A 27,603-nucleotide genomic window follows, 5' to 3' on the forward strand; every position below is an offset into this window, starting at 1 on the left:
TTCAGCAGCATGCAAGTGGGTCGGATGTATCTGTAAGCGTTACTGAGCAAGATACAGCAAAGGAGAAGCTTTATTATAGTCAATTAAGATAAGTCATAATATAAGGTAATGCAGGTCTGCAGTCAACCTCTGATGCAGCAGATGTGGTCACTATAGGAGATTTATGATGTCATGGCAGTGCCTGTATTGTTTATTGCAGTGTGAGCATATTGGCCTGTGTTGTCTGTATAGTGGTGTTTTGTGATGTCACAGGGTTCCTTATGTGCGTCCCTGGAGACAGGAGGCTCTTCACTGATTAGCTGAACATCTTGGGTGAAGAGAGAGTCATATAATTAGCTTGATGGCTGTAACAGTTCTGTGTGTGTGGTGATGTGCATATCATTATCAAAGCCCAGTCGCTGATTGTTGAAGCTGTTAAAAGATCAACAGAAGCATTCTGCCAGCTTGTGCGTATGCTGCAACATGAACAGAAGTGTGATCTAGAAGAGTTATGGTGCTCCTCCTGCTGTCCATAAGTGTAATCTCTGACAGCCGGGCTTTAGCTTCATGCAGATGCTTCCAATGAACAGAGTGCATCTCAGCTGCTTCTGTGTCTGCATGTGCATCTGTATGATTACACATATGTCATGCTAGAACAGCTGTTTAGAGATGGTCAGCCATATAGGTCAATTTTCTCTCTCAATTTACTCAACCATCCTGTACAGCAGCAACCTCAACAGCCAGACCAGCTGAATCTGGATGGGAACGTTGCTTCTTCCATGATTGCTTTGTACAAAACTGACTGAGATTAATGATAGCGGGACAGATAACATGATGTGAGGGAAGTCCGTTCATTTCAGCTCATTTGACTAAATTATGAAAATCATCTCACATGGACTTGCCTGAGCTCACTAATCCTTTTCAATGTGTCCATGTGCTCATGATCAGCAGCAGGTGAACTTGTAAGTCACTATGTAATGCTGATTGATGTCATCTGCTCACAAGCTGATAAGATTGCAAGAAAGTAATTCTTCGTTTTAATATTCATGTTAGAAATCATAAGCAGACACATACATTTGATACATCTAAGGCTGATTTAGTTTCATAGATCATCAGTGAATGAAATCATCCATGGTATAAAGCCAAATCAGTAGTTTGTATGGATATGATTGCAAGAATAATGTGTTACATGAGAGAATACAGCATATTTGATCCAAACTGAAAAAAATAAATCTAATTTTTGCGCAACACAACATAAATAATAGTGTTTGTACTTCGGCGCAGGTTAATAATATATAATAAGGTGTGGAATCGTGCTTCATGGCCTCGTACTTTGTGTTTTAATTCCGACAAACGAGCGGATGATGGTCATGGTAAATGAAGAGCTGAGTGTGTGTATTCCGGGGGGGGCTGGGAGGGGGGAGGGGGGGCTTGTGTGTGTGTCAGCTCCTGGTCAGAGTGAACCGGGTGATTCCCGCTCTGAGGGACACGAGTGAAGCTGAATATCTTTAATTAGTGGAAACTCTGTCACGCACACAGCAGCAGCTCCCCGCGTCTGTCCGGGTCTCCGCGCTTCTCTGCGCGTCTGTCCGCGTCTCTCAGCGTCTGTCCGCGTTTCTCCGCGTCTCCCGGCACACTTTAAGGCTTCCGCTTCCTTCCAGGCGGTTTGTAAACTCTGTTGTAGCGGATGAGCCGCAGTCAGACGGTGGAGGGACAGTGCATGTATCGATCTGTCTGTGGGGCGCACAGTAGTGGTACTGGACCATCCGAGGACGCACCAATTCCTGTCGTCCGGAACACGGAGAGGATGATGTGTGTGTGGATCGTGTTCTTTCTCTCCTTCTCAGGTAAGCGGACTGATCACAACAGCATCACTTAAACATATTCAAAGAAAATAAATGGGCTTCAAATGGTGTTTGTATTGTTTGATGGACTTCTCTCTGGGTGAAATTAGATCAGAGTGGATCATATTATGATGAGCATAACTTTTCAGCACCTAGATGTCAAAGTTGTGCCGCATTACCTTCACTCAAAGTCCCAAGCGTTTATTTGAACGCTTTCCCTCTTAGGCTGACTTTGTGTGTGTCCAGCGCTCCTCACAGGCTGCAGTTCATCCCATACACCGCTAGGCCGCGGCCTTCTAGCATCAAACCTTGAAAATCAAAACACTTTATTCCAGTTGACGTCCTCATATTCTGGTCATGACGCCTTTAGCTTCAGAGGAGACTTTCATGCTTTCTTGCTTCAGTAGTGACTAATATAGAGGCTCAATGACTGACATGTCAAATAAAATGACCTTTTGTTTTTCATCACACATTTTCATTTTAGCTAGAAACTATAAACATAGCTGTAAAATGGTAGTTATAAAAGCTATAAAGCTATAAACTATACCCATAGCCATAAAATGATATAATGTGATACGTCACACTATTTTTATATAACTGCATTTTATTTAAAAAGCTGTAGCTTGTTTCTAACTACTGCTGTACAATTCATTATGTGACGTATTCGTGATAAAACTGCTGTTTCCTTATAAGGCTGCAGTTTAGTTTATACATAAAGCTTCTCTCACACTTTATTTCTAAAGTTTAGTGTATTTGTATTGTACTTTATTTTTAAAATTATAGTTTATGTCTAACGCTGTTGCATATTTATAATTATGTTAATAATGCTGCAGTGTGTTTACAAAGCTAATTTTTATTTCTATCATCATCTTCATTGTAATGTTTCTCAGTTTGCGTGAGAAACACACACTCAAACACCCTCCATTAATTTTCCAAAACAAGTGGAGAATACTCTTAATTTGTTAATACAGACATGAAACCTTTGTTGGATGAAAATGAGTATATTTCACATTAGATGTCGTCTGCTTTGAATGTCCTTTGTGGTTCCACTGCAGTGGAATAAAGAGCCGGTCAGTGTTTTCCACATTTATTACTGTAGGATCAGCGCTGTCCCTCTGAAGCTAAAGGCGTTATGACCAGCAATTTCCCTCGGAATAATACAATTTTATCTTATCTTATCTTATCTTTTCACATGGTAAGAGGCACTTTAAAGCTGTATAAATGTACGGCATCGCTGAGAACCTTGCCATGAACTCATCAAATCCTTTTGATCTTTACATGCAATACATACAATCCTAATAAAATCTTTTGGTAGAATTTTATGTTACAATATGTTCAGTGTCAGGATGAGGACAGCTAAAGGAGGAAAAACAAAACTGATTCTGGTCTAATTTGCCTTCTCACAGCGATACAGTATGTGTTACAGGAGTGTGTAGTCTGACAGCTTAATTAAAAGATATGTGTAACATACATATGTATTTCTTAATTAGAGATAAAATGTTTGAGTGGTTCAGTTTGGTCAGAAGCGCTAAATTCATGTTTTTTCATATTCTGTATTAATGTCTCATATGCAAACCATTCCATCAAACTCTCCAAAGAGTCGCAAACGATACAATTTTTCTTAAATTAAGTGTGTAAGTGTTGAATTTCTAATATTGAACAAGATAGTGTCAAATATTAAATTTCTGTGACAATCGCAAAACAAATAGAAGCTTTATTGAAACCGATGCATAATGTGTGTTGACAGAGGAAGAAAGCTGTCGATCCCCCTGTGAGCTCATCACAGGCCTGTCCATGTTTCACTTCAGGTTTACTCTAAAAACTTGACCAAAAACTGACCAGTAGTATACTAACATTCATTTATGGCTCACTGTAAATGACTGAAGTAGTTATAAATATACTCCTCCTAGTTGTATTTTCGTTTATTGCTTGAGCTGCTATAAATGTATAAATACCTCAGAGTCCACATTGACAGCAGGCTGAACTGGAAGACCAACACTGAGGCTGTATACTTCCTGAGGAAGCTGAGATCTTTCAATGTGTGCAGCAAGATGTTGGAAATTTTCTATCAGTCTATCACTTATCTGTAATGGGCAGCAAACCAGATACTTTTGGGACTGTGATGGAGAAGAGGTCACTAAACAAACTCATATCCATCATTGATAACCCTGGTCATTCTCTCCATCACCTACTGGACAGACAGCATAGCTCCTTCTCTAAGAGGCTGATCTAGCTTCACTGTCACAAGGACCGATACAGGAGATCCTTCCTGCCTGCTGCTTTGTCCCTTTACAACTCCTCACCACTGTCTGATAGAGAACACTCTGCCACATAGTCTTTGTTTAGATCCCATCCACTCCGTCTGTCCTTTAATCCATATTTAGCATTTTATTACTTTATTTTATCACTTTATTTTATTCTATTTATTATTATTATTATCATTGTTATTATTATTATTATTATTACTATTATTATTATTATTATTATTATTATTATTAATATTAATAACAATAACAATAATAGGGTAATTCCAAGTTTTACACAAGTTAGAACTAATATTTAATTATAATTGAAATGTTTTGCTTCACATCTGTTTTAAATGGCCAATCCGCCTGTAGTCACATTCAGTATATCAATGTCAATGTTCTGTTCGACCTGACTGCTAGCAAGAAAAAACTGCTCGTTACGCGGATACAGGTAAAGTACATAACTTCCTTTTTTGGTGGCTAAATTCAAAGCAATTACACTTCCTGGGGGAAACTCCAGAAGTGTAAGCGTAATAATAACATTCTCTATGGCCCTTTGACTCGTCATTTGTTGTCAACTTAATTATTGTATATTTCTGTGATTCCCCAGTGGCTGGTTTTCCTAGCTAGCTGTCACGTCAAGCAGAAATTGATGTAGATATATACTGTATATGACCAGAGATGGACTGGCCATTTGGCATATGTCAGTGTTGTGCAGAGGAGTTTCTGCACTATATCTACATCATCTACTGAGATGGAGAACATAGAGCCTGATGCTATTATGCAATTTTATGCCATATCCCTCACACAGTTTTCGTTTTATGGCACCCTTAGTGCAGAAAGTTGTGGCAACTTTTGAGCTGCCAAACAGACTTGGATGGACTCGTTCACTGCAGTTGCACTCGGAAACAGTGCATCTGAATGCATCAAGAAACTTTGCACAGAGAATAAGTTCACTATGGTTCGCTATGGGATCTCTTTGCTGCCACTCTGGCCACTGCTGATGCTATGACAGGCCCTAGCTGTTTACGGAAGAGAAGACAAACACTTAGTAAGAAACTGAATGAATGAATTTGTAATAGAAGAAACTGTTGGACAGAGCAACAGGGCGAAAATATGTAGTTTGTGAGATTATCTTAAGTATTAGTACTATAGTGTTATAGATGTTTTGCAAGGAGAGATGGGAGTGCATTTTGTAGAGTGCAGGGACGAGCTCAGTGGCACACTGGCTGCTTTAAATTCAGAGGCCGAAGAGCATTGCATGCATCCATTGAAGGTAGAGAACGAGAGAGATCCATTCGAGTAAGATCAAATTGTGTGTGCGGAGCCGTCTGCTTTGCATTGCAAGGACGAAAAAACTCACACCTTAATATGGATACAGATAGTTAACTGTGTTTTATCTGACCCCATCAACTAATCAGAATGACATTACAGTAACAGTTACAGTTGCAACAGCTGAGAGAATGTAAAACAAGACCCAAAGTGATACAAATGATGGAATAAAGTAAATCGAACCAGGTCATGATGGTCAAAAAGAAGAGAGGAATGGAAAAGGAAGCAGAGAGAAAGTAAGAGCAAGAGAAGGAAAGGGTCAGGGAGAAAGAGAAGAGCCAGGGAGAAAAGAGAAGAGCCAGGGAGACAGAGCCCCAGGGAGCAAGAGAGTCAAGTAGAAAAGCCCAGGTAGAAGAGAGCGAGCCCCTTCCAAAATGGCCTCTTCAATACCCTTACCCTGGACATTTACATACTTTTGCCACAACCAATGAAGGACTGTCTTTATATCACCCACTGACAACAGAATGAGATGTGAATGTATCCACTACTTTTCCCCCTCCCCTAGAGGTCAGTGGATTGACCTCTAGGGGAGGTCAATCCACAGTCCATGTGACAGTCCATGTGACAGCAGGATCACAAATTGTTAATGGCTTGATTTTGAGACGTCCACAGAGGTTTAAATCCAACAGGTCGACTTCTGTCTTGTGTGCAACAATTTGGATGTCCATTTTTGTCTTACAGTTTGCTCGACAAATACCAATTACCAAAGAACACTCAAGATTTATTACATTACATTACAGTCACTTAGCAGACGCTTTTATCCAAAGCGACTTCCAATTATTGCAGGGCAGCCATTATCTGGCGCCCTGGAGCAGTTGGGGGTTCGGTGTCTTGCTCAGGGGCACCTCGACAGTGCCCTGGAGGCAAACTGGCAACTCACCAACTACCAGTCCACTTACTTGGTCCATACGGGACTCGAACCGGCAGTTTCAATTGATTTTAAAAGCACACAGGCACACTACAATGCTTGGTAATATTAAACCTATTGTTTTTACCTACATAGTGCAAAGAAAACCTTTAAGTATAAGGGAAATTGGCAATTCCAAGAGAGATTCCCTCTCCACAAATGGCTGGGTGTGCAATAGGAACTTGCTTGAACCAGTGTAATTATACAAAGGAATGCAAAGCAGTAAACACAAACCGTCATGCATTAGGAAATAACAGACGAGAGAAAGAGAGACAGACAGAGAAGGAGAGAGACAGAGATAAAGAGAATGATGAGCACAATACAGTGCAGTACTATTATTGAGAGTCTCTCCTGGGGCAGCAGCTCATGCAGGTAGTAGGTGGAGCAGTCCAGGTATGCAGGTAACCTATATGGATAGTTCTCTTACCGGAGCAGATGATGCTCTGCAGCCTGTGTTTGATTTAAACTACTGTACATGGTGATGGACAATGGTGGCGTAGAAATGAACCATCACTGTCTGTGGCAGGATTAATTTTTTCTGTTGCTGCAGGTAGCACAACCTCTGTTGGGACTTCATGTTTCACTTTCCTCATGTAGGCAGATTCATCACTGTCTCACTCACAACAAATCAGGGCTGTGTCACCTATGATGCTGAGGAGCTTTACAGACAGGTCTAGGGATGTGGACCCCTCAGTCATTGGTGTAGAGACAGTAGAGGAGAGGAGAGAGCGCACACCCTTATGGTGCACCTGTGCAGAGGATCAGAGGGTCAGGGATGTGCACTTCCAATCTCACCTGTTGTTTCCTGACAGTCAGAACCTTGGTTATCTACTGACATAGAGGTCCGGCAAGGAGAGCGAGGAGAGTTTGGCCTGAAGGTGTTAAAGGCAGAGCTGAAGTCAACAAACTAAATCCTTTCATAGGTCCTCTGTTGGTCAAGGTCAGTGGTTCTCAAATTTTTTTATTGGGTACCACCTCAGAAAATATTTGGCTCTCCAAGTACCACCACTATGGCCGATGTTAAAATACAGTAGCGTAGGCCTACCCTATTCAGCTGCTATGCAAAATACACACATGAAGCACATTTATTCCTCATAAGAATATTATTTAATTTGACCTTTGTCAATCACAGCCACATTGTACAAATTGGTACTAGAACACAGCATGTGAGAACATTAATGACAACTGCATTTCATTCACAAACACGCGTACAAACAAACACACACACACACACACACACGAGAACATAAATCAAAAACACAACCAACTGTACTTCAAACACACAGCATTTTGGCAACTATTTACAACTCTTTTAGGCCTGACAGAACAGAAAGTCGTCCTAAGCTGCACCATCATGCTCATATCTGACATAAACAAGTCAATTGGCAAAACCTGCATCATCAGTAGTCTCATCCAGTTCAATGGAATAATAGCGTCTATTTTTAATGCGTTCAATCAGTGTCGTCTTAACGTCATCTGCCATGGCTCCTATTCTCCGCGACACTGTGTCATTTCAAAGTCGCACCAAATTTAATTGTTTGGCGATCATGTCATGTGTACCATCTCTTTTGCAAATGGTAAACACAGCTGTTCACCATATGTGTGCGGCTTACCGGCTTTCACTATGCGGAGGCTGGGCACGATAAGAAGCCTCCTGTGCTTTAATCACAGGTGCACCGCGGAACTGAATTGCGCATTAGGACTTCCTCAGTTCATCACGTTTGCGTACAAAAAACTCCACTGGTTTGTCTTTCAGCATTGTGTGTTTTGTTGTAAGATGCCGTCTGAGATGCAATGGACATGGACTCATTGCTGAGATCATCACCACATACCACACACTGTGGCTTTGGCTCGTCCTCTGTCCCGCTCCAGCTGAATCCCAGGCTGATATAACTCGGGTCATTTTACATTTTGTTTGTTTTTCGCTTTTTGCAGCCAGCTACCGGTGCTGTGGACACTTCACACTACTTATGTTGCTGCTAACGTTCGCACTCCGTTCACCGTCGTCCAGGCTGTTTAAAATATCCTCCTCCTGATCCGCAGACTTCGTCCTCTTAGTTCCCTTCTGGAGCCACGACTTAAGTGGATTTGGACCGCTCATACTTTTTTTCCCCACAGTTATGTTTAGCCTGTAGTAGTCAGCTAATAGTTGACGTTTTCACGCAGCGCCACTATCGGTAAGGGGTAGTACTGTGCCGTGTGCAAACATTTATTTTAAGTCGCATTTCAATTTTTTAATGGTTCACTTTTTTTTAAGATAAGATAAGATAAGATGAAATTTTATTATCCCGAGGGAAATTACTGTGCAACAGTTACAGTACAGCATGAAAAAACAAGACCCAGAAATCAGAAATCAGAAATCAGAAATCACCCAACTAGTGCAATAATGAAAAAGTGCAAGAATGCAAATAGATAATAAGTACAAGATAAGTACAAACAATAGGGGGGTACGAAGTACAAACAATGGGGGGAACAGTACATGACAAAATAAGTACATAAGGAAGTGCAAGTGCAATGTGCAATTGTGCAAGTGCAAGTGAGCAATTGTGTGCAATGTGCAATTGTGCAAATGTGCAAGTGCAATGTGCAAGTGCAATTGTCATTACTGAGGTATAAGTAATGACAATCTACAACTACAGCATACACATGTGTAGATGTGACATACAACGTTTAGTGCAATATACTATAAGTGACAGTGAAGCAGGTTGGGGGAGGGAGGGGGGAGCGGGCTCAGATCCCTATGTCCCAACCGTCCCACCTTGACCCGAGGTAGCTTTATTAAACAGTCCAATGGCCACATGAAGAAAGGATTTCCTATGGCGCTAAGTAGTACACCTGGGGGGAATGAGTCTGTTACTGAAGGTGCTCTTGTATGAGGCCAGCACCTGGTGGAGAGGGTGAGAGTCATTGTTCATGATTCTCCTTAGCTTGCGCAGCATTCTCCTCTCTGACACACGCTGCAATGAATCAAGTTCAGTCCCCAGGACGGAGCCAGCCTTCCTGACGATCTTGTTGATCCTGTTGGCGTCAGCTGAACCTCGCCTTACTGCCCCAGCACACGACCGCGAAGAAGATGGCACTGGCAACCACAGACTGGTAGAACATCCTCAGCATGGTGTTACAGACATTGAAGGATCGAAGCCTCCTCAGGAAGTAGAGTCGACTCTGTCCCTTCTTGTAAACAGCCTCAGTGTTCTTAGACTAGTCCAGTTTGTTGTCCAAATGGACTCCCAGGTATTTGTATACCTGCACAGAGTCCACAGTCACTCCCACCGTGTACCTCCGCGTACCACCCGTGGGAGCCTGCGTACCACCGGTGGTACACGTACCACAGTTTGAGAATCACTGGTCTAGGTGTTGGAGGGCGAAGGGATTGTGTTAAATTGGTTGATTCAGAAGTCAGTGCACCCAAAGATAAGAAACTGGTCAATTAACAAGCAAAACATACAAAACCCCTCACTTGCATACATAGCACACAGGACCACACATTATTTCAGTATTTTTTAAACCCAGAAGGTCTAGGTACCCTGGTATGCATGTACCAGGTACCCCAGGAAGCATTCTATCTTATCTTATATACTACTATACTATACTGTTCAGGGGTCCAGCATGTGTACAGGGTCATTTCATTTTATTTACATTTTTATTTTATGTTTCATTTGCATTAACAAATTATTATATTTGGAGATGGGAGACATGAATGGAATCATGAACGATGTGACACTACTGAACTAGTTGGGGTGATGGGTAGGGCTGGGGTGAAGGGGAATAAATATCAAGGGCAGATGGTACGGGTTCAGCAACAAGAACAAGTGAGAGGTTCCTTCAAGACTGAGAACAGAAATGCGGCCCCCACTCTTACACAAGACAATAACTTGTGACATTCCCAAAATGCTTAATATCCGAAAAATTAATATTCTAAAATGTGGCTAAACCACAGAAAACAGGGGACCCTGTTAACACACCCAAAACACATCAGCAAACTGCAGTGCATCATCAGGACCACAAAACAAACTGTACATACTGTAGATCAGTGGTGGCGAACCTTTGCAGGCTGACGTGTGGCTTGGCACCAGCTCAAGTGCTCACAGATTTTTCTCTTGATGTGCAGAATTTCCATATTGTAAAATAAAACTCTAAAATGTATTTGCTATATTTGGCAATACAGACAAAAAGCTGTCTGATTTTAATATTTATTCATATATATTTTGTCATCACGCGAACTTGAGAGATGTCTAAGTAATGTCTAAGTAATGTTTTAAGAACGCATGGCTCCTTTAAGTGTTGGTGTGTGTGTGTGTGTGGACAAGCGAGAGAGAGAGACAGGTAGTACGAAGTGCGTTGGCGGGAGCAATGAATGTTCCGGTTACGGGTTACAGTATGAAGATATGAATGTACAGTGTGCCAGTAAGTAAAAGTAATGCTGCCAGCGTCCCACGAACAACCGAGTTTCCCGTGCGTTATTCTGCTGCTGCTGCTGCTGGAAAAGGTGACAGGATTATCTCCGAATTTACTGAGCATCAACTTTGGCCTCAGAGGAAACATCTTCCCTGTGCTCCTCGACCACGGTTTGGGAGCCGAACAGGAAAAGGTTAACAGTAACTTTAATGTTCCAAACATGAAACATTCTAATGTGCACACGCAGTCTCAGAGTGTACTAGCCAGACTAGCATTAGCTACTGACAGAATCACCATGGATGCAGGAAAGCGTAAAGCTAAATCAAATCAAAATATAAAATAAAATAAAATATGAAGATGAACACAGGATGTTTTAGCTGCGCTATTGTCTCTCTGTCTCCCCTATAGGCTGTGTGTGCTGGTGTTGTTAATGCTTATTATGGGATCGGCCGGTCCCTCGCTCACTCTCTTCCCGTCTGTCTCGCTGGCAGTGACTGGGCGGCTCCTTGTTATGCCTTGCTGGCACACTGCGCTTTCTGTTTATAGTTTGAACATTCTTTATTAGTTAATCTTCAAGCACTTTACCTGTGAGGGGTACAATACAAACCATTTTGTTTCTGTTTTTTTCCCATCACTAATGTGTTGTCAGGGTTTGTTTGTTTTTTTCTGAGAGAGAGGTTATTTTACCGCCACCTTGCTCTCCTGTATTTTGATTTATTCAACGTCACCTCCTTTCTATGGCTCTTTTGTTATGTTGAACCATTTCATGCCATTGCTGGTCCGGTAACAGTGCGGCATTTCGAAATGGTGTTTGGTTTCGTTGTGGCTCTTTGAGCTCGACTGGTTAGACACCCCTGCTGTAGATGGTACTGTGGACCTTTCAATATATTTATGGTGTAATCATCTATATATACTGTGTAGTACATCTATTCTATCATACTATCTTGTATATACCATTCATGATCTCTTATATTTATTATTATTATTATAAATGATAAAGATAATTGATATCTTATGATAAATAAAATTTGTTTAGTGTATCATATTTCTATATGCAAGACACAATTATTATTATTATTATTATTAATAATAATAAGAGGTTTTAATGGTATACCTAGTTTCGAAGAGGGGACCTTTCGCATGTGAATATTGAAATTTTTTCTCCCACAACAATGTTTTCACGGTTCACAGTCCCATTGGGAGTCCCAACATTTCCAAGAGGAAGTACTTGGCAACAGTGGCAAGGAAAAACTCAACCTCAAGCAGCACCAGGCCATCTACTTTTGACTGGATTGGATTGAGAGAGAAAGAAAGAGAGAGCGAGAGAGAGAGAGAGAGAGAGTAAAAGGGAGAGAGAGAGAGGCACAACAACAGCAACAGTAAAAGCAATAGAGGTATGAGGTATAAAAGCAGGACAGGGTCTTCATCTCTAAAAGACAGGATTCTACAGGAACTTGTGAGACGAGAGAGCTCTGAGAGAAAACTCTGGGGAAGAAGTTAAGTTAGTGAAATGTATGAATTGTACATGGACATGCACAGATTAGAGAATAGAGAAGGGGAGAGGAGCTCAGTCCCTCTAGGGGCTGGTCAAAGGCAAGCCTGGCCGGCCCTCACTATCAGCTTTATCAGAAAGGAAAGTTTAAGCCTACTCTTAAATGTAGAGTGGTGGTCTGCCCCCTGCACCAAATCTGGGAGATGGTCCACAAGAGAGGAGCCTGATAACTGAAGGCTCTGCCTCCTTTTATACTTTTGGATATACTAGGAACTACAAGTAAGCCTGCATTCTAGGAGCGCAGTGTTCTAGGGGGGTGATAGGGTACTATGAGCTATTTAAGATATGATGGAGCTTGGCCATTAAGAGCTTTGGAAGAGGGCAGGAGAATTTTATATTCTAATCTTGATTTTCCTGGAAGCAACTACAGCGAAGCTAAAATGGGAAAAATATGATCTTCTAGTTTTGTTGTGACACATGCAGCTGCATTCTGGACCAACTGGAGAGGCTTTAGAGACTTATTAGGGCAATCTGATAATAATGAATTACAATAATCTGGCCTAGAGGTCAGAAATGCGTGGACTTAATTTGCCTAACTTGTGCAATGTTACGTCGTTTTAAAAAGTCCTTGAAATTTGTTTTATGTGGGGACAAAAACACAACGTCAGTTAAAGTACACTATGCCTTTGGAGATTGGAGATAGGGGCGGGTCAGAGTTTCCACTTGGCCGCCACTTCACTATCATTTTGAGCAGTCCCATGAAAACGTCCACCAATTGGAAAAGGGCACATTTGAAACCACACCCTCTTCCTCAGCCAATCGGAGGACGACACCTACTTGCACTACTCAAAGATCTTCAAAAACAGTGGACTCACTTTTACAAACCGTATAATACTGCAAGTAATATAACAAAAGGACATAACAGCTTTTATATGTCTGGGGCCGTAATACCACCCTCCTATCCTAAGAATCTGTCAATTCTCCCAAAATGATTGATAATTAGGAGACACAAGAAAGTGCATCGGCAAGAAAGTGCATCGGCACAGACATTCTCTGTTCCTTTTCCTGTGTTTAAGTTAATGTCCTGAACCAGTGATAGGAAAACCAGTGGATTATGATTGGTTAAAACTTGGACAAGCAATGAGCTGGATCCAACATAAACCTCATACTACTGTGATTCCAACAGCAGCATCAAAGCTTCCATTATATGGTGCTTTGTAAATCTAGAACTGATTAAGCTTCTTTGAAAAGTAGTAGAGTGATCGATGCCCTGCTCATTTCCCTGCAACAGAACTACCCCAGTGCCTTTGCCAGTAGCATCCACCCTCAGCTTAAAATGATCTGAAAAATTAGGTATGAGATACCCAAACATAACTCTTAAATTCATACAGTGGCACTGGAGGCCGAGGTAATGTCATTGTGGTAGCTACATCGTTGGATAATGCATTTCTAAGGTGTTTCGGGCCAAGCACAATAACTTCAGTTTTGTCTTACTTAAGTAGAGGAAAATTGCAGATCATCCAGGTCTTTATGTCTTTCAGGCATGTTTGGACTTTATTTAACTAATTGGACTTGGACTTGTTGAATTGTTTATGCCAGAAAAATCTGCGCTCTTGATATGAAAGCACTCTTGGTCTTTTATGCGCTGTACTTATTGTACTGTTACCGACATTGCATGCGGTCGAGACCAGAAAATATTGTGATTATCCCTCCAGAAGACTCTTGCAAGAGTTTCCCTGTTGTTTCCATGCGTGATTTGTTCTGTGCAGGCAGTAAATATGTTTCCTGGTGCATATCAGACTGTATAGCAGGACTTACTACAACTTCCATCTGGAGAAGACCAGAAAAAATGCAAATCCCAAATCTGAATCCCAGTTAGCGGTTGGCACTCAATTCTTATGGCGGAAACACCTCTTGTAAGTCTGAGGTCTATATATGGAAGCTTGTGATTTTGGGGTTAAATGCACCTCTCAACTCAGAATCAGGCCCAAAGGCTGTTCAAGTGGGACTATTTTATGCACATGGTTATTCTTTCATCAGCACACTCAGTATTCAATTTACATTCTGCCTACTGATCCACCTCAGAACGTTAAGCTGTTTATGCTCTCTCACTCTCTCAGCCACTTCATTCTGAAATCACAAGTGTGTGTGTGTTTGTGTCTTTGTCTGTGTTAGATTGCTTTGCCCCCTCTGCCCCCTCCCCTGTGGTTTTGCAGCATTGTATTCTGGTAATAATGATGGGTTCTGTGCTTCCCGGTCACCCTCTCAGCAGGATGCACACACACAGGGTCTATCTCAGAGCAGTCTCTCTCTCTCGCTCAAACACACACACACACACACACACACACACACACACACACACACACACACACACACACACACACACACACGCACACACACGTACCTCTGTGTGTGAAGTGAAGAACAACATTTTCAGCAGTGCAAGCTGATTGTGCGTCATACTGTGCACGCGTCGAACCCATCAAGCTTCACATCGTTGTGCTCCCTCTCTCTGTCTCTTTCCTTCACTATCTTTCTCTCCCTTTGCTACCACCTTTTTTCCATCTATCTTTCTGTTCCTCTTTTTCTCCTCCCTGTATATTTTTGCGGCTACTCAATACTTCCCTTGTGCGTATTAGTATTTAGCAGGGAGTCGTGTTGACATTGAATTTTGAATGAAAGAAATGAAAGAAAATGTCTTCCCTGGCATTGCCCAGGTAAAACATTTTCTTAATTTTTGATTGGTTCTTTTCTTCAGTAACATTTGACATCAGTAAGTACAATTCCCATGGTTTACAAATACGTACATGATGTGGAACTTGATGGTTGGTTTTAACACTCGTGACTTGTGACTTGACTCGGTTTAAAGACATTGGATTTAAAAAGAGTAAAATAAGATTACTTCCCCAAAACACAATTGAACTCAGTCAGTGAATCAAGCTGCACATTACATACAGTACATTAAAAATAGGCAATTTGAAACATCAAATGTCATAGACTGTCAGGCAGGCAACGTTTAATCAATGATTTGTATCAACTATTGGACTATACTATTCTACAATTAAGATGGATGTGTTCCCATTCCCTTAATAGGAAACTAAAATGTTTTAAGCAGCATAGTCAAACATGTTCCGTACTTCTTTCTCTTTTAGTTTTCTGTTTTGATTCCTAACTGGAACATCATGTTTATGGACAATAAAGGTTCTTTGAACCCATTGACCAATTTCCTCTATATCAGCATTTTGTTTCAGGAAAAAGGATGGAAGGAAACGAAGAAAGGATTGTGCACTGCAGTAGTGTTGTGTGATACTTTTCCTCTTCTGGCCTACCTCTATTCTCGATTGTCGTCTCTAAACACTTCTCCCTCTAACTCTACCTCCCTCTCGTTTGTATTCTCTCTTAGGTGTGCTGCCATTTTCAGCATCCATCTTTCCCTTCCCTCCCTCCTCTACAGACTGTGTTGAAGCTAATCAGAGGTGCCTCATTGACCCCCAGTGTGCGGCATTATACAGAGGGTTGGAGCGGTGTGCAGATGATACCGCGGTCTCTTCACTCGGGGGGCAGGTGGCGGCTGAGTGCCTGGAGAGACAGGACGTTTTTCTGTTCAAACATCCTGACCTGGTGACCTGCAAGTGCCAGCGTAGCGTCCGCAGGGAGGAGCAGTGCCTGCAAATTTACTGGAGGGTTCGCCTTCTGCCAGGTCAGCAAGTGTGTATATGTGTTTGTATAGTGTTTGTTCATTTGTGTATTTGGGCATATTTGTTTGATTTAGTGAGGGCATAATGCAGTGGCTCCCAAAGTGGGGGGTGCAGAGCTACTGCAGGGAAGGCGCGGGATCGGAAGAGGAGCGATATTAATAAGTACCGCCTCAGGTAGATGAATGAGGCGATACTTCTTCTTCCCCCATCACAAGCAAAAGATCTAGAGAGAACAACTGTAGTAAATGCCAAGTTCTAGTTGAACAACGGGACTTGGTGCCAAGAGGCAGAACCTGAATATAGAAGGTAGGTAGGTAGGTAGGTAGGTAGGTAGGTAGGAAGCTAGATAGATAGATAGATAGATAGATAGATAGATAGATAGATAGATAGATAGACAAGCTGCCACATTCTGGTTTAATACATTTAATATTTTTTCCTCATCCTCGCGCATCTTTCTATCCTGAAGTCAGCATAACAGTACACCCATACCTAAACGAAAAAATAAATGACATCACTGTGTACATATGAAACACACACATCGGTGTTGGTAGTAGAGCATGTGATATGTGATGTGTGTTTATCAGTGAGCTAACACTAACCACTGGACTCTCTTCCCTTGAGGCCCATAAGTCAGCGGAGCATTAGTGTAATTACACACTCTTCAGTTCCTAACGCTGCCAGGCTTGTCGAGCGTGTCATTACCATAAGTATAAAGCCCAGTATGGGATTTACATACATAAACACTTTATATGCCATTTCATTCTTGATTGAGTCTGTAGTTTGGAGTGTGTTGAAATAATTTGCAGACATCCAGTCCTTGTGTCCATCAAGTATTCCTTCTTCCTAAAAAGATTGTAGTGACAGAGTGAAGTACCTTGTTTGTCAGTTAAATAAATGTCACAATACTGTTTTATGTGTAACATTTGTGTGTGTTTGTTTTCCCAGCGGAAGATGAGCTCGAAACATCACCATATGACGATACATTCATGGACACACGAATGGCCTCCTTAGTGGCTGGTAGACACACACGCACACGCATGCGCACACGCACACGCACACGCACAGGCACACACACATGCACACTTACACGTTCACTTACACGCTCACACACACACACACACACACACACACACACACACACACACACACACACACACACACACACACATGCTTTGTTATGATAACATTGTGATGGTCCATCACTGTCATGCTTGGATTATTTATTGACAGCTCAGCTTGATGAATCTCTATGATTCAGACATGTTAATCAACATGTAGAAATCAATTTATGTCAATCATTAAGTATTGATCAGCTAAATGAGGGAATTTTCTTACGATACAGAGTTGGTGTCTCATAACTGCATGCTCATTGTCATGTCAAACACACTATTCAATATAAATATTTGAAACAAGATTTGCAGGATTTACTGATTTATAACAGAGAATGAGATATGACCATGATCCCAATCGAATCAAGGATACTGCAGTTACAAAATGTACAGAAATGATCAAAGTTGCAGGCATCCATTGTTTTCATTCAGTCAGTCTGCCCAACACTCAGATCCTGAACAGAACTTGCAAAACTTGCAGATTTCAAGCATACCAGATGATGAACCAGGCTGGCAAATTCTGTGCTGTCCCTGTGCATTCCTCTCAGGCTACATTTGTAAACTGTATAAATTGTACACTTGTTTTCATTTTAACGACCACTTTCCTTGTAGCACCACCTGCAGGATAAACATTTTTATCCACACTAAGAAGACCAAAACAATTTGTTTCTTGGTTCTGTTCATTAGTTTTTATAATTTAGCCTGTAATGACCATTGTAGCCCCTTGGCTGGAGGCTGGAAAACACTTTCATGGTGTATGCGCTTCAGAGCATAAAACACAAAAGTGGTCCATCCTCACAGTTATTACAGCTTTATTGGTTAATTTTCAAATTCATTTCAATATTTATTACACTGTATCCATGTATAAATGTATAACTACATTGTCAATACTAGTACAATCTGAATCCTTTTCGTCCACCCCACCAGCCTCTTCTGTTTTTCCATTGGATGTTGAGAACCAATGCCTGAAGGCGGCTCAGGACTGTGGTCTCTTCGAGAAGTGTGGTTCACTGCGGTCTGAGTATGTACTGGCCTGTACGAAGCGGATGCCAGGAAGTAACCGCTGTAGCCAACACAAGTGCCACCGGTCACTGCGGCGCTTTCTGGAGCGGGTACCAGAGGAGTACAGCCTGGGTGTGTTATTCTGTCCCTGTACCAACACCCTATGTGGAGAGAGGAGGAGAAAAACCATCGTACCCTCCTGTTCCTACCAGGAGTTGGAGGGAACACAGCCCAACTGCCTCCATCAGCAGAGTTTCTGCCGTCGGGATGAAATTTGCAGGTGAGAGTCCAAACCTCTGCAGGTGAGGGCCTGAACCTCTACAGGTGAGGGCCCAACTAGCCATGTGCATGGAGTCATAGGAGGTAATTAATTAAGATGGGGTTTTGACACATCTTGTCTGTTGAAGACACATATTGTCAAGGCTGAAAGAGTTTTTTGATCCCATACTTCAATGAGGGAATCCATCTTCTGTATCTGACCCAGGTTCCCCATTGAAAGTTGTAGGGATTCCAAGCCAAAATGCCATCATACTGTGAATTTACACTGCCATCCACTGTGCCATATACTGCTCTATAGAGAAGTCAAGTAGAAATGGCATGTTATTTGTCATGAGAAATAGCACTTTTTTAAAATGTGTATAGATCTCCACCAACTTGTACCTAATCGTCTCTACCATGCAAATATAATTTGAGTTATTCTGTTTGTTTGGTTGTACTTTGGTTAGTTTTCTGACATGCTGACTAACATGGTGGTCAACCAGAAATTTGCTGAGAAGCATCGTTGTCATCATACTTTGCACCAATATGAGACTGAAGCTGTGTGACGGTGACTCTGCTGGTTTTGCCAACACCTTTCTCCAGATAGTGAGGGAAGATATTCATTGGGAGAACATCTTGGTAATTGTAAGATAAGACTCCTGTGATTGTACCAGAGCCACAATCTTGATGAAGAAGAAGAAAAAAACGTCTTTGCCAATGTTAGAGGATAAATCTAAAATCTGATCTGGATTGGCACAACATATTGATGCGTTGTGCCTTGGGCCATGCCCCACTAATTCCACCATTCTTATACAGATCTCATCAGATTTTCATCAAAGTCATTTCAGAACTTTTTGAGTAATCAAACAAACAAACAAACAAACAAACAAACAGACAAACAGACATTCAGAGCAGAAGCTGCATGGTGTAGTTACCTGAGTGCAAACTAAAACTTTTGAAATATTCAATGTTAGTGTCTTTCTGACTTTTCATTGTCCCGGTCCTGAACTCAAACAGGATCAGAATGTAAGACTATGTAATGATGATGGTAGTGGCCATCAACTTCATATTTTAGCTCTAATCTAAACAATAATTCAAGAAAATGAAAGCATGCAGTAAAATGTTAGCTGGCATTAACTTCTGAAAGAGATGGCATGATCTTGTTGCTCAGAGTGGGCTACCTGTAGGTTTGACCTACCCAACAACAACAAATAATAATAATAATAATAATAATAATAATAATAATAATAATAATAATAATAATAATAATAATAATAATAATAAATACATCTAGGGGCTTTGGTTTGATCTTGATCTAGAGGGCTGTGAAGGGTATCACCATCCTGTCTAAGTAGCAATCTGAGGCTGCTGTTATGAGAATGTACTGCCAACCAATTTCGTAACAAAATAAATGAAGACGCATTCATGGAAAGCTGTGATGTAGGCTGTTTTTTCTTTAAGCATATTCAATTTGCAGGCTAAATTTACCTACATTTGAATGATTTTGCTATCCACCTCTAGTGTCTTTAATACACTAAACGTGGGGCAATATACTCCGGTGCTAATGAGTGGCCCAATCCTTCATATAATTTATAAACATCGAACAATAAATTCCGAAATTTGTGTTTGGTAGATTATTGCTCTGTTGTAGCAATGCTTCTTGGCAATACATTTTATACCGTTGGAAAGCCTGTTTATTCCCCTTTTAAATGGTGTTGCATTTGTAAGGAACATGCATTTGTGGGATGAGCAGCACAGCTGAGTATGTGGGTAGCGCTCATGTCAAATATGCCAAATCATTTAATTGAAGCAGATGCTTTTAACCAAAGCGACTTCCAACTCACATCATCTCTGCCAATTCCAAACAGCTTATTCTGCTGTTGCGATTGACTCTTGTTTGGTGTTGTTTGGTGGATTCGATGATTGAAGTCTATCAGTAACAAGGAAGGCAATTTTACAATTTACACATTTAACAAACAGTCAGGAGCCTCAGTAGCGTGTGGAAGAACCATACACAGCCGCAACAGCCTGGCACCTCCTCCTCATGCTGGTCACCTGCCTGGTCACACACTGCTGTGTGACCAGGTCCACTCCTTAACCAGGATTTGTTGCAAGTCAGCCAACGTGGTTGTGTTGGTCATTCTAGCACGAAAAGCACGCCCCAGCTGATCCCACAAGTGTTCATTTGGGTTGAGGTCAGGACTGTTGGCAGGCCATTCCATTCTCTCTACTCCCAAATTCTGGAGGTAGTCTCTGATAAACCCCCAACTGCCAGGGCGAGCGCTGTCATCTTGGAGGATGGAGTGTGGTCCCAGACTGTGGAGATATGGGATTGCCACAGGTTGGAGAATTTCATCTCGATATCTCTCTGCATTGAGATTGCCTCCAATGATGACAAGCCTCGTTTTTCCAGTGATGGATTTGCCGCCCCACACCATCACGCTGCCTCCACGAAAGGTGTTACTCTATCGGTGCAGCAATCAGCATAGCGTTCTACCTGTCTTCTCCACACTTTGACCCTACGATCCAACTAGGTTCAGATGCTGCCAATCAGACACCTGATTGTCATCACCTGGGGGTACCAGAAGCTCAAAATAAGAGTCAAGAGCAACAGCAGAATAAGGTGTTTAGCATTGGCAGAGAAGATTTGGCAAATTCTTCATGAGCGCTACCCACATTCTCAGCTGTGCTGCTCATCCCACAAATGCATGTTCCTTACAAATGAGGACCCATTTAAAAGGGAAATAAACAGGCTTTCCAACAATATAAGATGTATTGCCAAGAAGCATTGTTACAACAGAGAAATAATCTACCAAACACAAATTTCCGAACTTTTTGTTCGATGTTTATTTCTGTTTGTGGTACCCCTGCTCTACAGGGAGAGAGCATGGTCTTATGGTCAGCTGTTAAATAAAACACTCAACGTAGCAGTGCTCTTCGGCAGGGCATTGTGTATTGTAGCTAATTTTGAGAGAATTTTCCCCATAAAATTACATGTGAAAGGGAGCTACCTTTGGAAGGAGAAGGGCTACGTGTGAGCCTTACACAGAAACTGTATCAGAGTCATATGTAAGTACAGATGTCAGATGAAGTTCACCAATACTGGTGTGCAGATATGCATAAATATACAAACTGGTTGCATTTCATATTGTGTTGTTGTCAATGTCCTCATCAGGTCCAGATTGGCTGATTTCCTCCATAACTGTCAGCCGTCCCCTCTGACGGCTAGTGGCTGTCTGAAGGATTCAGTGGGCCTCTGCCTCAGAGCCTACGCTGGACTCATTGGTATGGGATGGAGGGGGAGGGGAGGTTTGGGCAGTCTTGGGGAGGCATACTGATATCCACACATGTTTGCTGTTGATTTTGAACTGTATTGACAGATATTTACAGAGCGGAACCATTGATTAGAATTTTTGTCATTCTTAATTAAGTCAGATCATGTTTCTGCATGTCATCAACCCACATGAGTCGTACAGTCGATTTTTCTTTTTAAATCAAGCTATTCATCATACAAACACAACACAACACAACACAACACAACACAACACAACACAACACAACACAACACAACAATAACTTTATGAGAGAGGATGGTTTGTTAAGAGGAATTCTGTGTGTTTTTTCATCTCTACACGGTTAGAAATGTGGATAGCAGTACATACTTTCAGTTTTACTTCTCTCAGTGTTTTGGACAGAAAAAAATAATTTTGAGAGAAATGTGACCCTTTATAACTTTCACTCCTCATGACACATGGCCACATCAAGTGGGCTTACCTGGCAGAGTGACCGAGAGAGTTACCTATTTCATTCATTCATTTCAGACATTCCAAATTGACTGTTGTAATGGGGGTTTCTGGCTCTTCTCATCTCATGTCAGATAAACATACTGTGGCCTTCATGTTTTCATGGTGATAATAAATTTATGAAGCACTTTCCAAAACACCAATTTCAAGGTGCATATCATAGACAGGCAGAATACAACATAAGAAAAGAAGAAAAGAATAAAATAAGCCAAGACCATTAAAACAGGTCACCTGGAAAGATAATTGAATGTGTCTTGAAAAGAGAACAGGAAGTCTTGGAGGAGGAGTTTTTTTTAAGGCAGGTTGTTCCAGATTCAGTCATTTATGCTCTTCCCAAATAAATACACAGGTATAATGAAGAAATCTGAATTATGAAAATATATGAAGCTGTTAAGGATGGCTGGAGGGGTGGATCTTTTTAAAGAGAAATAGATAAATGTGTGGGAATGCAGATTGTGGGGGGTGCAGATAGACAGAAAAAGGAAAAGAGATGAAATGATGGATGTCAGCTGACAGGGTATGTATGGAGGTTGTGCAATGTGTGCTCACTCTGACAGTGATAAATTACTTTTCTATAATGTTCAACCTGCACATTTTTTACTACACACCTTTTTTTGACATATTCTCAAAACAAAACAAAACATTCCTCTGCCTTTAAATGTGCATCACAACATGCAGCACAGCATGTAGTCAAATCAGATTGCTTTGATTCTGTTTCAAACCAAATCTTTATACTCATCATTTAGAATGTTCATTGTGACTTTGATTAACAAGGTCCGACCTTGCCTCCACCAAGACTCCACCTCTAAGACAAATGTTGTCACAAATACGATTAATTAATGTTGAAATTAAACACATTGAGCAGTTTTGTATTGTCCCAAATGAAAATGCTGTCAATGACCTGAGATGTTGCTGACCTGTAGGTACTATCATGACGCCAAACTACATCAGTAACAGCTCTGCAGATGTGTCATTGTGGTGCAACTGTGAAGGCAGCGGCAACCAGTGGCAGGACTGTCTGAGATTGCAACGCATGTTCACACACAACACATGCCTGCGTGAGTACACGCACGCACACGCACACACACACACGCACACAGACACACACAAACACACACACACACACACACACGCATGCATGCACACACTGCATACTGTCACTCAATCAAACCAGCTGTCAATAATGTTGTCAATGCACTTTGAGCCTCTGTGTCCAAACACTAAAGCGCGGCTCAATCTTTCGATGTACATAAAGCTCAGTCAGTGATTAATCACACTGCTGATGGCTCAACAATAAAACTGACAAAGAGAAGAGATGTATGTTCGCACACAAACACACACAGAGGTAGTGGGAGAGGGTGAGAAATACACACACACACACACACACACACACACACACACACACACACACACACACACACACACACACACACACACACACACACACACACAAACACACACACACAAACACAAACTGAGAGACTGTGTTTGGTTGCAGGTAACTCCATCAATTGGACTGGGGTCCCAAGTACCCTGCCTGCAGATATCACCGCCCCTCCTCCACCCAGACCATCACCGTTGGGTCAAGATGACAAGTTGCTGAGCAATAATCACCTTCCTGAACATGATCACATGGTAAGTGAAGCTCCTGTTAAAGAAACTAAACATTAAGGAGTTTAGTTTACGTCTAGAATTTAGTTCAATTTGCATTAATTGTTTTTCTCTTGGATATGAGTATGACCTTTTTGGCAAATGTCATTTTCTCTGTCCATATTTCCATCATAACTGTTAAATATGCATTATCTCATTAGCATGTTTGTTGTGATTGGCTGCCACCTGCAATGTGACCACAGCGGAAATTGAATCCCACTGTGCTAATGAGAAAACACTAGAACTTCATGCTGACATGGCAGAGAGGATGTGGAGCAATGCATTTTTTAAACCTTTTTCAATGACTGACCCTGTTTTTTCTTCTGTATCAAGTAAGTGACTGTGGAAGTTGCATCTAATGAAGAACATTTCTAAATTAATTATTATGATTGATTGATGAGGCCTGCCTGTAGGTTGATTAGGGCTGAGCTAGCTAACAGGCAATTTGCTACATTCAGAGGACTTAACTTTGTGCACTGGTGGTTGTGGCGCATCTTCTTTCCAAACGTATCATAAATGTCTGTGGAATGTGGAAGATCTCTCTCTCTCTCTCTCTCTCTCTCTCTCTCTCTCCCTCTCTCTCTCTCTCTCTCTCTCTCTCTGTCCCTCTCTCTCTCTCTCTCTCTCTCTCTCTCTCTCTCTCTCTCTCTCTCTCTCTCTCTCTCTCTCTCTCTCTCGTGTCATTTGTGTGTGTGTGTATTGAGGACACACCACCTGCACTGTCACACTGACTAACAGGCACAGGCAATCAGAGTGCTGCGGAAGAAACTGAGAAAACTACAGTAGTAGATATGCGAGTCAAAATTTGGTGTTATCAATTTCAATAAACGATGCTATAACAATTCAATGCCAAGTTCTTTTACATGAGGATGCCGATACAAATCTGCAAATATCACTACCAACACAGATCATGTCAATTGTGGGATGAAGACATCCTGCTTGATTGAAGAAATTGCTCCTGGCTCACCAGGTCCAGCAGACATAGTTAATGTGGTGCCAGTTGCTTCAACCTGTAGTCCACACAGTCTGCATGATCATGGGCTCCCTGGCTCCCAGCATACCTCACTGCCAGACATAATCTGGGCTGCTAGACAAGACAGGATTCCAGTCTCTGTCTCTCTCTTCCTATTCCTTCTGAACCTTTCGTTCCTGTGAGTGGATTAGATGAGGTGTTGGTTGGAAGCAGGCTGCATTAGTATGAATTTATTCATGCCCATATGTCTTCCACATTTCTCTTCTTTCTCCAAATCCCAATTGTGCTTTTCATATATTTCTCCATCCCTCTCCAGCTTCTCATACGCTTTCTTCTCAGTCTGGCTCACATGTTCCTGCTTGGATTTCATGATGATAAAGGCCAAGGTCCCTATTTATTGCCTTGGAGATAAAGGGAGTATTGCACAGAAGATAATAACACAGGTTACATAGAGCACAGTAATAAATCATTGCATACAACTTCCAAGCATTGACAGGCAACTTTCAAGCAGACACACTTTCAAAAACTTTACAAGCATCATTCCCTGAAGTTACTGGCATATGTGGTTTAATTATACAATCCAATCTGCGTCACACACTGTAGACTGGAGCACTGGGCACTTGCAAGCCCTAAATTGGTCCATCCCTTTGGTCCAGCTGACCATACCCTTTCCCATTGTCTGTCCTCCTCAAGTTGCTTATAGATTAATTTAACTGAAAGAAGGACAAATTAGTGTTTATAGCTATAAGGCGTGCAGAGAGGGGCCAACCCAGAGATCCAGAGGTCATTATCACATACTTAGAGTTCAATCCAGGGAAGGGATGTGATAATATGATGCCCGCCCCCCCCCCCCCCCCATGCTCACACACATGTAAAGCCAACAGTATATCAGTAACATGCTGGTGCAATGTCTCCTCTCCAGGTGGTGGACAGTGAGGAAGTTGTGGAGCTGAGACAGATGGAGGAGGAGGTTGTTGAAAGCGACCAATTTAATGTCATCCCGCTGTATTCTGAGAGGGCCACTGTCTCCAACCTGGGCACCTCAGGGGCTGGTGGGGCTGCACCCCGCTCCACCCACCCACCTCAAGCCATCCTACTACTTCTCCTGCTTCTATCTGCCTCTGCCAACTCGGGGTAGAACCAAGAATAAACAACATATACACACGCTTGACCCACCAACAATCCTGGACTGTTTGTTGTGAAATGAAACAAAATGAAGAAATGGACTTCATGTTTTGTTGTGAACATCTCACTTTTGTTGTTGCTTCCTACGCTCCGTCTTTGATGTACACTGGCAGGCACTTTTCTCTGTATGGTCAGATTGCAACCGCAGTGAGGCAGTGTTGTCCTGCTTGCATTGGAATATCTGTCACAACAGGACACTGCCATCAACCCATAAGCAAACAAATGTGTAAACCACCTAAGCCCAATGGAAAAAGTAACACTTTACACTGTCCACGTATGTCTTGTTCTACTGAGCTCCTTTTAGCAGAATATATGTATATTTATAAAGTATATATACCCTTCTCTTGTTTCTGGAGGCCCACAGTAATAAATCTGGAACATTCCCGGTAAAGGTCATCCAGCACATCTTGATTTAGCAGGCAAAAAAAGTATTTGTGTCATAACCCTGACAGATAAAAATGAATCAAATTTCTCACCCCAAAAATGTACCTTTCTGTGTTTCGTGGTCGTGGTTCATGTCAATTTTTGTGCAATCCAACCTTTATTCATGAAGTTCTAGTTGTGTCTAGCAGCCTGGCCTAGAGTAGAGCAGACCTCCAACTCTGTTCTTCTCTGTTGATGTGGGCTGTGAAGCTCTATTTCAGGGTAAGGTGTGCTTAACCCTCTGCTAAAGTTTTTACAGAGCTACCTGCACCAGGTGGCAGTGGCTCACGTAGCTGCGGGAGGACCTCCCTCTAGGTTGAGACAGTAACTACCCCCCATTGATCCCTTCCACTTGCCTCTTGCTACAAGGCCTTTTGGTGACAGTCTGAGTTATGGCCTTTATTTCAGGAACCTGGAAGCCCCCATAATCATCTGTTGTTGATTTTCTGTTTATAGGTATCATGTATATTTTAGACACATCCACATATTTTTGGCAAAAACCCTATCTGCATTGACGTAAGCGGTTTTGGCATCATATAAGCCATTAGTCAGCCAGGAAGTTTGGTAGCATGCTTATCAGCTTATTAGCTTCTTGGAAGTGCTTAGCCTGCTTACAAAGGTTAGCATGGCTAATATCACTCTTCATCCTGAGGCTTCCAGTACAACTCATGCCATATGTGATGAACACCAACACAATAATCATAATTTTATCTTGATAAAAGCAAATATGCGAGTGCTGTAGGGCAGTTCAGACAAAATGTACATGGACGAGACATCGACCAATGTGGTGGAACGTCAGCTGTCCATTATCTGTTAGCTGAGGGACAGCTGGACATTTTCAGGGCTTACATGCACATGAAAGTCTGACTCAACAAACAATAAGATGCTGCAGTGACAAAACTCTTCACAGAGGAAAACTCAAAAGATAAAATTCAGGAAGTAAATTGTGACTGTAATGCAGTGGTTCCCAAATTTTTTTGCAGGGCCCCCCTTTTTGTAAATAAGAAAAACATGCATGAACACGCATCCTTAGCTTCCAAACTCCACTGGAATTTATTTAAACATTGCAATACATAAAACTGCAACTTATTATTTAACAAAACAAATAAAAGATAAAGTGACGAATCACCTTTACAGTGGAATTATTAAAACTTTAATGATGTAATACTGTGTAACTCTTACTGTGTATCACTGCTCTAATGAAATATTCCAATCAAAATTATTAATTACAGTACAATTTAGTACAATTCTTAAACTACACATTGATTTTTGTCAGATAAAAATATAGATGAATTCAATGTATT

At 41.6% G+C, this 27,603-nt stretch overlaps 1 protein-coding gene across 1 annotated transcript; it reads left to right on the plus strand.

Moving 5' to 3' along the window:
* The first annotated feature begins 1,418 nt into the window (after positions 1-1,418).
* gfra3 (GDNF family receptor alpha 3) lies at positions 1,419-27,603 on the plus strand. Its single transcript, XM_076149226.1, has 8 exons — positions 1,419-1,826; positions 15,602-15,898; positions 16,842-16,913; positions 17,933-18,287; positions 21,441-21,550; positions 22,992-23,126; positions 23,567-23,703; positions 25,614-27,603. The coding sequence occupies exons 1-8, from the start codon at positions 1,667-1,669 to the stop codon at positions 25,827-25,829; spliced, it is 1,482 nt and encodes a 493-aa protein (XP_076005341.1). The 5' UTR covers positions 1,419-1,666; the 3' UTR covers positions 25,830-27,603.

The sequence above is a fragment of the Genypterus blacodes genome, unplaced genomic scaffold, assembly GCF_046128005.1.
Source record: "Genypterus blacodes isolate CSIRO-AG114 ecotype Tasmania unplaced genomic scaffold, CSIRO-AGI_Gbla_v1 ptg000044l_1, whole genome shotgun sequence".
NCBI classification, from domain to species: domain Eukaryota; kingdom Metazoa; phylum Chordata; class Actinopteri; order Ophidiiformes; family Ophidiidae; genus Genypterus; species Genypterus blacodes.

Bases quoted from the DNA above. Each gene is read 5' to 3' on its own strand.
- gfra3 (XM_076149226.1), top strand. From the start codon at position 1,667: ATGAGCCGCAGTCAGACGGTGGAGGGACAGTGCATGTATCGATCTGTC. The intron at 1,827-15,601 runs GTAAGCGGACTG...ATTCTCTCTTAG, and splicing joins GTTCTTTCTCTCCTTCTCAG to GTGTGCTGCCATTTTCAGCA. The intron at 15,899-16,841 runs GTCAGCAAGTGT...TTGTTTTCCCAG, and splicing joins GAGGGTTCGCCTTCTGCCAG to CGGAAGATGAGCTCGAAACA.